The sequence below is a fragment of the Lycium ferocissimum genome, chromosome 11 (genome assembly GCF_029784015.1).
Source record: "Lycium ferocissimum isolate CSIRO_LF1 chromosome 11, AGI_CSIRO_Lferr_CH_V1, whole genome shotgun sequence".
Lineage (NCBI taxonomy): Eukaryota > Viridiplantae > Streptophyta > Magnoliopsida > Solanales > Solanaceae > Lycium > Lycium ferocissimum.
The window spans coordinates 21,656,085-21,672,437 of record NC_081352.1 but is presented as its reverse complement, the minus strand read 5'-3'; the positions used below and the strand labels follow the sequence as shown (position 1 = coordinate 21,672,437).

Below are 16,353 nucleotides of genomic sequence, written 5' to 3'. Positions count from 1 at the left end.
GTGCCTCGTAAGGCTCATTAAAAGGAAAATGCTTCCTATCATGTTTTTTATTTTTTTATTTTTTTATATATATATATCTAGGGTTTCTGATTAAAGGTGTATAAATTAATCCATTTCGCCACAATCCTTAATAATGCCAAATATACCCATGTACCATTAAAAATAGTTTAAATATACTCCTCGTTATACTTTCAGTTCAAATATACCCCTCTCAATATAGTTTAACACAAATTTATCCTTAATTTTAACGGAATCATATGTGTCAAGCTCATAATCAAATGATTCATCCCAATTTTAAATACTTGATTACTTTAGAAACCCAGCCGTTTAACCCGAACCAAACCTTTTCCGATTAGAATACATATATATATATATATATATAAAAGATGAATTAAGCAGAAAGGCATTATTCGTGGCTAAAAATGGTCGTAGAGAGCATATAATTTGTAAAAAGTTTATGCGATCTAAGCATTACAACAAGCTATGGGCTGGATCTCAATTGAGCCCGCATTGGGGTGGTGTTTACACCCACCAGCGCACGATAGCCTGGCTCCTCATCCCTATTGTTACTGGCTCAGCCCTCGTTGCCCTACAAGCTTTATCTTCCTTTTTCTCCCAACAATCGCCAATAATAACTTTATATTTAAAACAATACTCCCTCCGTCTCATAATAAGTGTCACCTTAGCAAAAATATATATATATTAAGAAACCAATAATGCAATATAAAGATTACCAAATTACCTCTATATAATAAAAATAAATTACTTTTACCTTTTGATTAGAGCATGCACAAGAAGTAAATCTTTTGACATTAAAAATTCAACAATACCAAGTTACTATGTGGCTTTTCAATCATTATTTAGATGTTACTTTATTATCTACAGGTAAAATTGGAAAAGCTAGTCAATTAATGTCTTGATTTCCTGAGATAACACTTATTGTAGGATAAAAAATTTGACTAAGGTGACACTTCTTATGGGACGGAAGGGAGTACTTATTAGTATGTTTTGGCGAGTTGGTGAGTATAATTAATTCTATTGGTACTTATGGCTTAAAGATTTTTTTTTTTTTTTTTTTGGTTCTCATTTGCTGTCTAGTATTCACAATGAGTCCTGATTAATTGGAATTCATTAGGAAAAGTGCTTCTTATCACTATCTTTTCAATACTTAGGGCTTGTTTGGTATTCGAGATGAGATAGACCCATGAGAATAGCTAATCTCACCATTTAGTGCATCTCATAGGATTGTTATCCCTTGTCTCACAAACCAAATACCAGATAAAATAATTTTACATTTTATCCCAAATTGTTATCTCTTATCCAGCATACCAAAGGAGCCCTAACCGTTTAATCCGACACATCTAATTAAGGGAGGATAGATTCCCTCGCATCACAACCCTTGTGGTGCTAATTCTTTTTTTTTTTTAACTCCCAAAAAACCTATAGCGGCTACTCTTTGGGTGTGTACGGGTAACCTGCTCACTGTGCAATACTTCTCCTGTTCAGAAAGAGTGTACACTCAGCCATTTACATATTCCTTAAAAAATACTAATTCTTAAGTAAAAATAGGTAATTTAACTAAATAATCCCTAATTAAGTAGGTATCGAGATTTTGGTCAATTAACACTTAATAAGAATAAATTTGAAAAAATAAGGTTAATTCTTTCTTAATTTGGTAATATTCTTTTCTAACAAAAAAATAAAGACTTAGTTGACACTCTTTTTAGAAGTAGCTCACAAACCACAATAAAGAATTGTAGAATCGTTTGTGTGCAGTTCGTTGGGACTAGCTTTGACCGAGAACATTGATGAGGAGAAATCCCAAGTGTCACATGTGAGAAACCACTCACCCAACCAATTAGAGTATAAAACACTACTCTCTCCGTCTCAGAAAATTATCTTGATTTCCATATTAGTTTGTCCCAAAAAGATTGACACATTTTTATATTTAAAAATAATTTAACTCTATACAATTATTTACAACCACACAAATATCTCAAACTTATTTTAAACTACACATTTTAAAAATCTCCCTTTATTTCTCAAACTTCATATTCAATTAAACTAAGACAATCGTTTTTGGACGAATGTAGTAGTTGAATTAGGCAATAAGGCAATATTGGTGGGCAAAAAATAGTTGTGAGGAGGTGGTATAATTATAAATCCAAGCATATTATATTTGTGTAACAATTCCCCCTCAAGTCCAAGTATGGGCTGGAGAGAAATTGAGCCCGTTTTGGGGTATTTACACCCACCAGCGTACGATAGCCTCGCTCCTCATTCCTACATTCCTCTTCGTTGCCCTATCTTCCTTTTTCTCCCAAACAAACATTACAAATTCCCAATTTACCCTCAAAACTCGATTTCTTCAGATCCGGAAACTATTCGTTTCCTTCTCTAAGAATCGCCGCTGCTTTTCAGATTTGCATTCGATTCGCTTGAACGATACAGGTAAATTTTACTAATTTTTTTGCCTTTTTTCAATTTTTTTTGGGTTTTGTTTTGTCTAGTATAAGAATCAGTGTTTCTTTTCTGATTTGTATTCGAATTTCACTTGAAAAGTAGATACATACAGGTAATTTTTACTTTTTCTTCAAAGTTTTCGGTTGTTTTCTTATTCGGTAGATCGATACATGTAATTTTTTTGGGTTTGTTTTGATTTGGTAGATCGATAGAGGTAATTTTTACTAATTTTTCCGTTTTTTTTTTTTAAAAAAAATTCGTTAGATCTTATACAACATTTTGTTCAAAATTTTCGGGTTTTTTTTTTTAATTCGGTAGATCGATACAGGTAATTTTTCCTTTTTGTTCAAAGTTTTTGTTTTTATTCGGTATATCGGTACAGGTAAATTTTATCAATTTTTTTCCTTCTTTTTTTTTATTTGACAATCTCTGTTGTTCAAACTTTTCGGTTTTTTAATTCGGTAGATCAATAGAGTTAATTTTTACTAATTTTTTCTTGTTCAAAGTTTTCGGCGTTTGTTTTATTCTTTAGATCGATACAGGTAAATTTTTCCTTTTTTTTTTGGTTCAAAGTTTTTTTTTCCCTGATTTGATGTTGCCTTGTATAATCTTTGGATTTGTAGGATTGAGATTGATGTGGTTAGGGTTTATTTTTCACCGATTCGATTATTCTGTTAAATTTTTTTATTATTGATGAATAAGGATTAAGAAACCTTATAAGTTTTGATATCTTTTGTGAATTGGCTAGATTCATTGAAGGAGAGTGGAAAGAGAATTCTCAAGTTTGATTGGTTCATGTTCTTCTGATTTTTGTGAGCCGATTGAGCAATTTTTTGAAAATTTTGTAGAAAAAAATGATCTTGGAAAAAAGCTGGTGCAAAATAAGAATGTTTGGATAGTTGTAGTTCTTTTGAAGATATGCCTGTGTTTTGTGACGGAAGAAACACGTTTGCTCGAAAAACACCCTCAAATCTCTTCGTCGATAATAATTTTAGTTTTTTTTTTTTTTTTTTTTGGTGAAAACTCCTGAAAAACTGCGACAAAAAGAATTTCGGAAAAACATTTTGCATTTATTTGTTGTGTTGTCTCCTAATCGATTTGAGGTGATGTCTATTGGTTATTGTTCCTTATGGGTCAAGCTTTATATTTGGGGAAACTTTTCATATTTTGTGGTCATAGCTTTTCATTCTCTCTTTTATTTCAGGATTTCTTCTTTTTGTTCTTCTCTGAGGCATCAAGAATCAGGTCAGCTGATCTTAGCAGCTATGCGGGGATATGAAGGAGATGTAAGCTTATGCGTCTTTTACGACTTCCCTTTTTCCTAATTGTGCTGCTTTTATATCACCTTGATAGGGATTAAGTGTGGACTTGGAAAATGGAAAATCTGTAGTTTTAGGAACACCTTAATTTGCCTTAAAAGATTTATTGTTTAATATTGAGTAAGAATGGATCAAAAGGATTCGTGTAGCAGATTGTTTGATTAATTCGGGAATTGCATTGAAGCATAGTTGATTGATATACTCCTGTTTGACCGCTTTTATATTCGTGCAGGAATATGACGAGTATTTGGATGAGTATGAGGATGAAGGTGTAGATCAAGAAGATGAAGAGGCTGGTGAAGAGGAACATGAGGATGAAGAGCCTCAACCGCCTTCAGAAGAGTTGTTAGAGTACCTGGAGCTGAGGCAACGGTTAAAAGAGGATATCAGGAAGCAGAGGAAGAAAGAACTAGGCGGTGGTTCTCGCGAAATTAAAAAGAATGTGTCATCCAGGGATAAGTGAGTGCCGCTAGTATGTGGATATGATACTACATGTGTTGCTCTGATTTTGAAGTTATCAATTTCACGATATTTATTTGTTGTTAACTCGGTTTTGAAGTTTATATTACATTTTGTTTTTGTGGCTTTTGGTTTTAGTCTTACCATTTCTATGTGCCCCTGCAGTTTTGGTTCCTTCTTTGGACCTTCACAGCCTGTTATCTCTCAAAGAGTAATCCAAGAAAGCAAGTCGCTATTGGAGAATCCAAATCTGGCAGCTAAAGTCATGAAATCTAGTCATTCGGTATGTATCGAATTTCAAATGCATATCAAGTTGCTTGTACTATTTTATTATTGCAACTTTATACCTATGGATGGTTTGTGCTTAGGGGGACGAGGTAGACCTAAAATCATATGGAGGGAAGTTTTTTTTGAAAGAGACCTACAATTTCTTGGAACCATGCAAACTTAGCTAAAGATAGGGCACAATGGAAGTAAAGATCTATATAGGTGATATCAACTAGTTAGGGATGTGTGTTAGTCATGTTAGTACTATGTGTATTGAGGTTTGATGCTTTTCTAGGAGTATCTTAGTCTTAGTATAGATTTCTATGCCATTAAAAATATCGAAAACTTCTACTATTATTATTACTATTATTATATATATATATATATATATATATATATATATATATATATATATATATATATTTAATTTACTTCTTGCTTTTAATCTGGTATAGTTATCACATAAGTTTAAATGGAGAAACATGGTCATTGAGGATTACTATAGAGGCCTCCACCTTGTTTGGGATTGAGTCATAGTTGTTAATGCATCATTGCCTCATAAAGCCTCTATAGGGCATATTAATGTCATCTGCTTTAGCTTCCACTTTCACACTGTCAGAATGATGTAACCCATCATAGCATTTTACACTAGATATTCTCGGTGAGACATGCTCTGCTTGGTTGATTGAAGTCATGTTAATTGGGGCAAGCATATATCCTTTTAGTACATGTATCCTTTTTCTTTCTGGTATCGGCGTACACTACATCTGATGCTGATCCTTGCCTTTTCAGCAGCAGAGCAATAAGAGGGCTGCTTCAAAACCTGCAGGATCAAAACCTTCCACCAGCAGCCATGCACCAAAAGTCACAAATGGGGTAATACTTCAATTATTGCAATATCTCGAACAGTTTTCTTGATGTTTCTACTCATGTACTCTGTATTTTACTGAGGCTTTTTGTGTCATTTGATTTTCTGTAGTTAAAAAGAAAGATCGATATGGTAAAAAATACGAGGGACTATTCATTTCTATTATCTGATGATGCTGAACTTCCTGGTCCATCAAGAGGTTCTTTAACTCAGAAAGTGTCTGCCCCTAATTGCGGTGCGCTCTTGGTCACTGTTTTTCATGTTTCTGCTTATCCTATCACACGTTCTATATTTATTGAGAAACTTATTCAGGGTTTTTGATGATATTGAAGATGCACGATTAGTTCAACGTCCAAGCGGCAAGCAGACTTCAAGTAATTCTGGGAGAAAGCTTCTAGATGATGGTGAAGTGAAAAGAAGCAGCCAAATGCAACCTAAAGCGGTGATTCAGAGATCGATGTCTGTTAATAAACCGACTCAACCGCCATTAGACTCTAGAAAACAGTTCGGTAGCAGTAATGGAAGTGGACCTGGGCGGCCTTTGGGTCCAAAAGGGGTGCCCCCCAAGGTTTCAGGGAATCCAAATGATAAGAAATTTTTGACACCAGGCGCCAAGAGTACTGTGCCTGCTTCCCATAGGCCAACCCCTTCAAGGGTGCAACCGGCTGCACCAAGGCAATCTTCGGTACAGAATAGGATACCATTGGAATCTGGAAAGTCAAAAGTGATGTCAAAACAAGGTGTGCCTGTCTCCAAAACTCAGGTGGCGATTCAGAAACAGCCAGCCTCCTCGTCTAGACCTCAGGTAAGCTGTGCCTTGATCTTGTATTTAATGTTTTTTTCTTTTCTAAGGTCTTGTTTGTTTTTTGAAGTAAATGTATTTTGGCTGTTTTATCTTTGTTCGGTGGGTTGAGATTTGGTTTAATCCCTCCAACTTTTTGACCTTTGAGAATTCACTGATTGAAATTTGTGATCCCAACAGATAAAACCACCACCTCCTAGAAATGGAGCTCGTCCCTTGGACGATAGGCGCCCAACACTTCAGCTAAGAGACGGCAGGCGCCCAGCAACTCAGCAAAGCGACGACAGGCGACCAGCTCTTCAGCAAAGGGATGACAGGCGCCCAGCACCTCAGCAAAGAGATGATAGGCGCCCAGCACTCCAGCAAAGAGATGATAGGCGCGCAGCACTTCAGCGAAAAGAGGAGAGGCGCCCCACACTTCAGCAAAGAGATGACAGGCGCCCGCCAGTTCATCGGAAAGATGATAGGCGCCCAGCAAGAAAACCAATGTATGATGAAGAAGATGATGGAGTAGAAGCCATTAGTATGATCAGGAAGATGTTTGGGTAATATATTTCTCCTTTCTTCCTTCCCTTACAAATTTTTGTCTCTTCCTTTTTTTCCGTTGGGAGTTCAGTTGGCATTGCATAAGTATAACATCTAGCTCTAGAACATTTAAGATTGCTAATATAAGTTGAGGTTTATTGCGGTTTGAAAAGTTTACATCCCCTTTGCGGAGAAATAACTTCCAACTGATGGGTGTTTCTGTCATAAAACTGAATGATTTTTTGTTTCTCCAATTGGACTGTAATTAAGGATTAGAGATATATATGCTTTCTTTGAAACCTGTTTGATGGTTCTTCATTAGAAATAATTCAAAAGTTTCGTAAAACAGGACGTTTTTAATTTCGGTTATTGCTTATGTTAATGTCGCCTCTTTCTTTCTTTCGGCTGATGGAAGTGTCTTATCTGTTTTCCAGGTATAATCCTAACAGGTACCATGATGACGATGATGATAGTGACATGGAGGCTAATTTCGATGATATATTGAAGGAAGAAAGGCGGAGGTTGGTAACATGTCTTGTAGAGCAGTCTTATTTTCACTCCTTTTTTGGCTATATATATATATCTATTCAACTGACGATGTTCATAGTATTTTTACAATTGATATGTAATAGTTTTATATATGCTCATATTTGTGCATAGTACTTTAAGTTTGGCAAGAAATGTACTCTTTAAGTGGTTAGTGCAGAAGTGAACAGGTAGATGAGGGATTAAACAATCCTGACCTGCTTTTTTTCCTTTTGGTTTCCTCAGTGCGAAAATAGCAAGGCAAGAGGATGAAGAAGAGCTTCGGAAGATAGAAGAAGAAGAAAGGCGGGAGCGACTGAGAAAACAGGCAAAGAAGCGCAAGTTGAGCCATCAATGACTAAGATAAATTGTTTTTTTTACTTTGTTGATGAGCACCCTTTAGAAAGGTGTTGTAGCTTTTTTATTTTTTATCTGGTTATAGGGGAGGATAATGATGGGTTGAGGTGGAATTGTACAGTCTCCGCTTAATTTTTGAATTGATGTTGTATCTATGGGTTTATTTTATTGGGGGCTTATTGTCCAATTAGTTTATGAAAGGACGCAGCAAATTTTTTTTGGCCCCAAGCTGAATCTGGTCCCCTAAAACTGGGAGGCTCATAGCTAGCTAATTTATACTATTCAAGGTTCTAGCAGTAGTGCTTATGTTACTTCTCTTTAATTTTGCCATGTGGTATTTAGAATTTATTGGTCCAGTCTTAATTTGTATTTGTGCAGTAACTGCAAATGGTAATGCTGAAGTATCATTTTCCTGTAGTAGGATATGTTGCACTTTCTTTTAGGACTCATCGTTTAGTTGCCTCGCCCTATGCCAACGCGCAAATTAAAGTTTATGGGTTTGACCTGTAGATTTAAACTGTTGAATCCATTATAGTGCTTTTTAAGTTATGGGTTCAATATTTAATATCTTTTTGTTATAAAATATTACAAATTGAGAGTGAAACAAAAGAATTAGAGAGGAAGCTTAAGGAGAGATTTTATGGCATGTTATCCCAAGGAGATAAAATCTTCCTATTTATAGGAAGTGAAATACCTAGTCACCAAGTAACTAGTTAGATCCTAACTAGATTGCTCCCACAATAACCATAGGTTGTTTTCTAGTTACATTAGTCTCCAACCAATACTTGCTCTCCAAGTATAAATTAATACATTTTTTATAATACACGGATATTCACTTATAATATTATTTACAACACTTTTGAGATTTTAATGATATTTCTGTATAAATCCACCGAGGCTTGCCCACACAGCCAAGTGTTGCCTGAAATTGAAAGCTGGCCAAAGCTGAGATAGACATGCATGGTCACCCTATCAAAATACCTCTTCTATGTAGGACGACAATAAATCATATCGAAAGCTTAAGACTCTTAGCTCACGAAATTAGTTTTTTGCCCAAACTTAGGCAGAAGAAGTTGAGACTTGAGAGGATCAAAACTAATTAAGGAATGTTACTTGTGCATTCTGGAAAAAGTAATCATAGTTAAGAAAAAAAATTGAATTGAGTTTACATATTTGGATGGAAAACAGAAAAGAGCAGATATAGCATACCATAAACTAGGAAATTTATCACAATAATATTCGTGGGTCCAAAAGTAAAAAAGGAAAAGGAGACTGTAATAATGTGTAATAACCCATCTGTCTTAGAGTATTCTCCTTCTAGATATCCGCGTGCAGCTCTCCAATTTCATAAACTAGATTCTTGTCTAGTCTATGCCTTCATTTATGATTCTTTTGTAATTGTTTGGTGTTCAAAATTTATTGGTTCGATTAATTTTGATTGGCATTACATAATAATTATTCGAAGGAGAAACAAAAATCTAGCCAGGGGCAAGGTTTCTTTCGTCTCAATAAAGACGAAATTTGTGTTGAAAGAAGCAAAAGGAAAAAAATAACACTGGAAATCATTTCCTCAAGTGGAGATCCTATTGGAGTAATTGGTTATAAATATTATTTTAGTTATAATGTAGTTTTCACAAGAGATTAGAAAAACAAAAATCCATAAAAAGATTCTCATTTTGAGAATTCAAACTCGAAATTTCTAATTAAAGTTAATGGAAATTCATCAACCATCCCACCGAAATCATGTGATGATGGCTAGCTTCATCTACGATCGATTGTTGGTCTTACTTTTTCTCGTTAAAGAACTATGTTCTTATTTTTGCTATTTGGGGTTGAAAATGAGACACACGAGATATAATCGAAGTGACAAGTTGCACGTATTATGGACTTTAAAATATACTGGAGGACACAATGGTGGAAAGGTGGTTAAAAACAAAGAAAGAAAAAGAAAAAGAAACAGAAATCACTCGTCAAAATTTAAATACACTGACACTAAGATCAAAACTGCATCCTAATTAATATTGTTGTACCTAAAATAGTTGCTCGTTTTTAATAATTTAGTAATCGTCGGATAATCATATTGGGACTATTGGACAAGATTAAAGAACTTGAGAGTCAACAGCTTACAAAATAAAAAAGTGTATTAGTAATAAACAAACCATGATAATGAAATAACGTATTATGTGGGTTGTAAAGAGCCTTGGGGTTAGTGGACGTTTAGCAAAACCCAATGCCATTACTACAGTCAGTGGCTCTCCTCTTTATTCTAAAACAAATTTATTCAATTTGGATGAAAGTTATAACGTACATGCAGTTCAAAAAAAAATATTTGCATGAGTTTAAATTGATAATCTAGATAGTCTCTATGCTGGAAAAATCTACTCGTGTTTATAAGGTACATGTGAACCTAATGATTTTTGTCGGACCATGTATATGTATTAAGAAGTTCACTAAATGTATATAAATATTTAAATGTGTGAATTCAATTAATATCATATATTAACTTGAGATCTTTGTACGTTGAAACTCATAAACTTCAAGTCTAAAATCCGTCTCTAAATATTTACACTAAACAAATGACTACAAGACATGAATCTAGTAAATAAACTTAACACCACATCATGTGGGTAAAATATTTTCATCTCTAGACTGTCAGTATATATAACTTAAATTATTTTTAAATCATGGAATAGCTTAACCGATCGTAATATGTTATTTAATCCTTTTTTTTTTTTTCAATCGGCCATAGATAGTTGCTCGTAAATACGTCAATATTTTATAAGTAATTTAATACTAGCATAAAACTTAATAACTTATTATCTGCACACAGTTACCGAAGGATTTGATCATTGCGTGGGTTTGAAGATTTGGGAGAGGTATATCAGTGAAGAGAACCTACATTAACTCTAATATACTCCTCTGTTCACTTTTACTTGTCCAATTTTGACTTTCACGCCATTTAAAAAATAATAAATAAAGTGCATATTTTACCATGATACCCATATTAATTGGTGTATAATTGTATTGGAATTGGAAAGTGATTTGGATTGAGTAATTAATGCTAAAGGCAAAAAAGAAAAAAGAAATTATTTTTCTCTTGATATGCAAGTGGACAACTAAAAGTGAAAATCTATTTTTGGAATAGTGGACAAGTAAAAGTGAACGGAGGGAGTATTATATATTGGTGTTTCTAACTTTTTCTGTTTTACAAAATTATTCGCTCAATAATTAATTAGATGAGAAATCGTCGTATTATAAAACAATGCTTAGTCATTTAAAGAGTTTAACTAACACTGCCTAACGATTGATTGAGGTTAAGTTTTAATATAAATGAATGAGCTTAAAATTCAATAATTTATATATCACATTATTTATATATCTATTTTAGGACTTGTTGAGTCCATGCAATTCAAATAAGTTTGTTGAGTGATTAGATGGATCAATAATATTTTTCTTTAATTTGCAATTTAGGATTCAATCTCACAATCACAGTTTTTAGGTATGCAGTATGTCGTCATTACGATTTAAAAGAAAAAAAGTGGATTGTATATATGGTGAAGCCCTTTATCATTATTTTAAATATTAATCGTATGTGTTAAATTCTTGCCTTCATATACAATCCTTTCCAAAAGCCTTTTGGGTGCCTGTAAAATGAATATTATGCCTGTAAAATGAATATTAAGATTAAAGTATTTTTGAGAAAGCATTTGATGAATCCCTTGCTGATAAAAAGTGTGTTAGCGAAGAGGCTAATGCTATAAGATGCAATATATAAAATTTGTGGGATGGAAGAAGAAACAGTTGAATATATATTTTTCACTGCCCTAAATCTCTAAAAAATGAATCATGTGTTTTGGCCTTATTCATAGAGTTAATTAATACTTTTGCTGATTGATGGTATGATTTTTTTTTTTTTTCGAATGTTAAGCAATTTTCAGCTTTAATGAACCTTTTGAACTTATTTGTGCATCTAGTATGGTTTACTTGAAAAGTTAGGAATAGTTGATTCTTTCGTAATGAAATGTGGGGTGCTTGTAATATCGTGATCACAAGTATTATTTGATTATCATGAGTTTTAAGTAACTTGGCCCTATTAGAATTTTAGCTAAAAATGATATATATTTGATTGATGAGCAACTGACTTTTGCGAGGATGAGATTGTGTGTTTTTATAATGCAGGAGTGCAACGGAAAATTCCAGTAGTATAGTGACAGATGATGCTCGTGATCTAATGCTTTATATCTTAAGACTCTTCAATTCAATCAGTTGAAAAGTCAATCATTGCCCTATAAATGGTTCACGTAATGCCTCATATTTGCACAAAAATAATTGTCTTAAATTACCTAGAAATTACGAAAGAGATTGCTATCATCATATAACAAACGAGGTGGACGATATTAGCAGCAAAGCCTCCTATCTTATGACGTGCTGAAGCAATTGCAATTAGAGAGATATTGCAGATTATTGTCCGTAAAGGATGGAGGAAAATTCATATTCAATCGATGCAAAGAAATTGATAATAATAATACAGGGATTGAAGTAGACATTTTAGTCATGCAAAACGCATATGAAGATGTCAGTCAGCTAAAGAACACCCTATAATGTAGTTCGTTTCTCTTTTATTAGGAGGAACAAGAATATGTGTAGTCACCTTCTAGGAAATTTTTCTAAAACTTTAGTAGATGAATTTTTCGACCAATTTCCTACATGCTTGTATATGAATCTCCTATGTCTTTTGCTTCGGTATTGCATGAATAAAAATATTATCGTCTTGATTAAAAAAGAAGAAGTTCATGCCTCTATATTCCTCCAATTTATATTATTAAGTTACTCTCACCCTATTAATGTAATTACCCTAGGTACGTTTTTGTTATTTTGGGAAATGAGTAATGACATAATAATAAAATACAACTAGAATAGTTTTGTTTCCCTTTGGTCATGACAATCACTCCCTCCGTTCACTTTTGATTTTATACGACCCTTAAGAATTAATAAATAAAGTGTATATTTTATCATAATACTCATATTAATTAGTTTATAATCTCAATAGACTTGAAAAATTATTTGAAATTGGATAATTAATGTTAGGGGTAAAATAAAAAATAAATTATTCTCTTGATACGCTAAAGTAAATAAGTAAAAATGAAATTTATTTTATTATAGTGAACAAGGAAAAGTAAACGCGGGGTAGCATAGTTGTATTTAGGTAAATTGGTGTACTGAAGTGAAAGTTTGTCGAATTTAGGAAAATAACTGGCAGCTACTGACAGCTGGTATTAAAATATGAAATGACAAATATAACCTTGGAGGTGACCCTTGATAGTGTGCGTTGGACCGAAAGGGGCACTATTGATTTAATTAATGCTTAGAAGTTTCAATACGATTAGAATAATCATTAATCATCTGTCATTTTCAAGAAATCTTAAATGGACAAAATTGACCAGATGAAATTATAAGATGCATGGGGTCTTTCACTCTCTCTTCCAAAGCAGTCAAATTACTTGTTTGACTAAAAGTTTTAGAAAGTAAAAAATATTTATCTTAGTAGGCGTTTGGCCATCAATTTTCAAACTATAGTTTCAAACCAGTGTTTGGACATGCATTTTCAATCATGGATTAAAATTTTAAATTATCCAAAAAAGCATGATTTAGGGTTTGAAACCATGGTTTCAACTTTGTTAATATAAAATTTAATCCATAAGTTTATATTTTGTTAAAAAAACTCATAAGTTGGTAGATATTTTTAACAATTACCCCCATCAATCATTTACCAATCTCATTAACTTCCATCAAATTTTATTTATGTCTACCAACCTTTTAATTTATATATGTCTACCAATTTTATTTATTGAACTAAAATTTGATCAATTGATGTTGTATTTTTAGAAAGGTCTTCTAGTATTAATTTTGAGCCGGTTGTTATGAATTAGCGTATTAATTTTGTGATGAACTATGACTTGCTCATTTGGTAAGATTGTATAAGAATTGAGAATGTTTTGATAGTTTTCACAACTTGTGGAGTTTTTATGTGTATAAAAGAAAATACTCCTTAAAATATCCAAATTGCATGTCCAAACATGGTTTCAAACAATGTTCAAACGGGCCTTAGATAATTGAAGTGTTTGATAAGGTTTTAAGGAATAAGGTACATGTTTTTTAATTGGTACAAGATATTTTTCCAAAAATAAAAAATAGCTTTCTTTTTAAAAGTATTTTTTGAATTTTGACCAAGCCTAATATTGTAAAAGAAATTTTGTACATTAATTAGCCAAATGCAAATTATTTTCAAATTTTTTTGAGAAGCACTTAAAACCGTGAACACTTTAAGAATACTCTCTCTATCTATTTTTACTTGTATATGTTTAACTTGGCACACCCCTTTAGAAGCAGTAATAAATAAAATGACAATTTTATTATGTCATTCCTGATTATTATAAGCCATCTAATATAATGTCGGGAAATGCATTGGAAATATTTAAAGCACTAATAATAAGGATAAAATAGATATACAATGGTATATTTTTTGCTTTTTAAATTCGACAAGTAAAAGTAGATATTTATTTTTAATATAATGGACAAGTAAAAATGAACGGAGGGAGTAAGTAAATTTGACAGTTTGCCTAAACATGCTAGAACTATCCTTGTTTGGTCAAATAACTTTTCTACTGTAGTTTTAGCATGCAACCAAAGGGTAATTTAATAAAGTAATTCTTTATTTAGGAGAAGGATTGACAACAACTGTGTCCCGTGCTTCTCCATGTCACACATTCAGCTTTATTTGACAAACTTAATCTGCTAATATCCAACTTGCCATAATTATTACCGTTGCTATTAATTATTAAAGAACAAATAGGAAAAGTATAGTGAGTGGAAAAGCAGGATTTCTACATGGCTCACATTGTCTGCATGGACACACCTTCAGCGGGAGAAATGGTTTTTTAGTCCATTACAATTTTTAATTTTTTTTTAAATTTTATGACCCTTTTACAAGAGAACTTCATTTTTTACACTTACAAGATTTGAAAAAAACACATAAGAGATCTGAAAAAAATCATTTTTCGAAGAGGTCAAGAGATCTCATTTCCTCCAACTTTAGCTAGGGCCAGGGATTCCACTTCTATCATTAATTAATGTCAATGATGGTTTACAGTCACAATTATAATTACACTTCCATCAATTTAGGTTTTAATTAGAGCTTTTGGAGATAAAGATTTAATTACTACCAGATAGAGAAGGGTATGATTAGGGGTTGAGCTAAGTATTTGAAAGAGATGTAATTAAATCTCCTTCGTTAGAAAATTATAGTACTATGTAAATATGACAAAATAATATATTTTTTAAAATTATATATAAAGTATTGAATCCTTATTCTTAACTAGAGGTCACAAGCTAAAACCCTTTATAGCAACTCTCTACGCATGAATTCAAATTAACTGGACCAATGAATTTTCGACAACCGTACACTTGCAAAAAAGACTTAACTTCCAATTACAGATTAATGTTTATTTTGCATTATTTTTTGAGTGCTATCAACATGTTGTATATATGCATATATTATTTTAAAAATTATCCTATGTTTATATTTTGAAATTATTTAATTTGGTTATTCGCATTTACTTTTTCTACAATTCTATGTTAAGGATGGAGTATTTATAGAGAAAAAAGAAAGGCTCTAGTAAGTGGAGAGCAGGGAGGTGGCATTAGGTGATGATTCTTGTATTGTTCACATTATCTACATGGGGCACAGTGGACTTATATCACTCCCCATCAATAGATATTTCATTAGTTTTCTTAAAAATTTGCATAAAAGAAAATTGAATACTAGCACTAATTTGCAGTAATTATATAGGGCTTCAATTTGTAGAAAACAATCGGACAAGACAGAGATTAGTTAGGGTATATTTTGCTATTTGGGTCAAATTTTGGACAAGAGAGGACAGTACTTCCTAGGAAGTTGAGGCCGTTCTAAAATCAAATGTGGATCCTTCTATTTTTGGGAGCTTTGCCCCCAAAACGGGCCTGCAACACGCTATCCAGATTTAGTCGAGTTTCAATGTAGGTACTAGACATCGAGTGAGGAAAAAAAAAATTATGTTAGGGAAATGATTGCAAGTAATCGCACGGTATTCCCTTCAAATTGACTGGTCTTTAGTTTCTGCCATTCAAATAAGCTGATCTTTAATTTTTTCCTTTCAGAATCGAGCTTATGTTTAACGGGGCATAAATTCTTTGGGGGCATTGGCATAACTTGTGGATAATATGATGCGTAACTTATGTCTCTCTACGCATAAGTTCGATTTTGAAGGGCAAATATTGAAGACCAGCCCATTTGAAGGTCAAAAATTAATGACCAGCACAAAATAGGGAACAAAAGTGCAAATGACCTAGATGATTGTTTCTGTACATTCCTAAGCGAGCTACCTTCCTCTATCTGGCGTAGAACATTTTAATAGTTTGTTAGGCCAAACTTTTAAACTCTATTTATGTTGATTTTTTTTTTTAATTAAAAGTGTTTTTAGAAAAAGTACTTGAGCGTAATAATTTGTGTTTGACTAATCATTGAAAACTATTTTTGTCCATAGTAGAGCAGGCTTTGTGCTTGACCAATAATTCTAAAAGTCTAGCATTTTTCAACTTCTAAAAACAGCTTCTACTATTACTACTCAAAATCCTTACTTTTTTTGTTTTTGTTTTTTAAAGCTTGCCAAACACCTCTAACACTACAAAAATAAGTATTTTTCAAAAGTAAATTAATACTTTTTGCTTTC

General features: G+C 32.8%; 1 protein-coding gene across 5 annotated transcripts; it reads left to right on the top strand.

The window, feature by feature from the left end:
* The first annotated feature begins 2,173 nt into the window (after positions 1–2,173).
* On the top strand, positions 2,174–7,753 carry LOC132038616 (uncharacterized). Of its 5 annotated transcripts, none has more exons than XM_059429286.1 (10): positions 2,174–2,451; positions 3,668–3,755; positions 4,015–4,241; positions 4,407–4,524; positions 5,304–5,384; positions 5,488–5,611; positions 5,709–6,181; positions 6,359–6,723; positions 7,138–7,224; positions 7,475–7,753. In XM_059429286.1, the coding sequence occupies exons 2-10, from the start codon at positions 3,729–3,731 to the stop codon at positions 7,584–7,586; spliced, it is 1,614 nt and encodes a 537-aa protein (XP_059285269.1). In that variant the 5' UTR covers positions 2,174–2,451; positions 3,668–3,728; the 3' UTR covers positions 7,587–7,753. The 5 variants fall into 5 exon arrangements, with proteins under 5 accessions (XP_059285269.1, XP_059285271.1, XP_059285268.1 ...); XM_059429288.1 differs by having other exon boundaries at positions 2,175–2,451; positions 3,668–3,749; XM_059429285.1 differs by having other exon boundaries at positions 2,175–2,451; positions 5,301–5,384.
* The last annotated feature ends 8,600 nt before the right edge of the window (positions 7,754–16,353 follow it).

Excerpts from the sequence above, each read along its gene's own strand:
- LOC132038616 (XM_059429285.1), top strand. The coding sequence starts at position 3,729 with ATGCGGGGATATGAAGGAGATGTAAGC. Across the intron at positions 3,756-4,014 it reads GATATGAAGGAGATGTAAGC|GAATATGACGAGTATTTGGA; the intron begins TTATGCGTCTTT and ends ATATTCGTGCAG. Across the intron at positions 7,225-7,474 it reads TTGAAGGAAGAAAGGCGGAG|TGCGAAAATAGCAAGGCAAG; the intron begins GTTGGTAACATG and ends TGGTTTCCTCAG.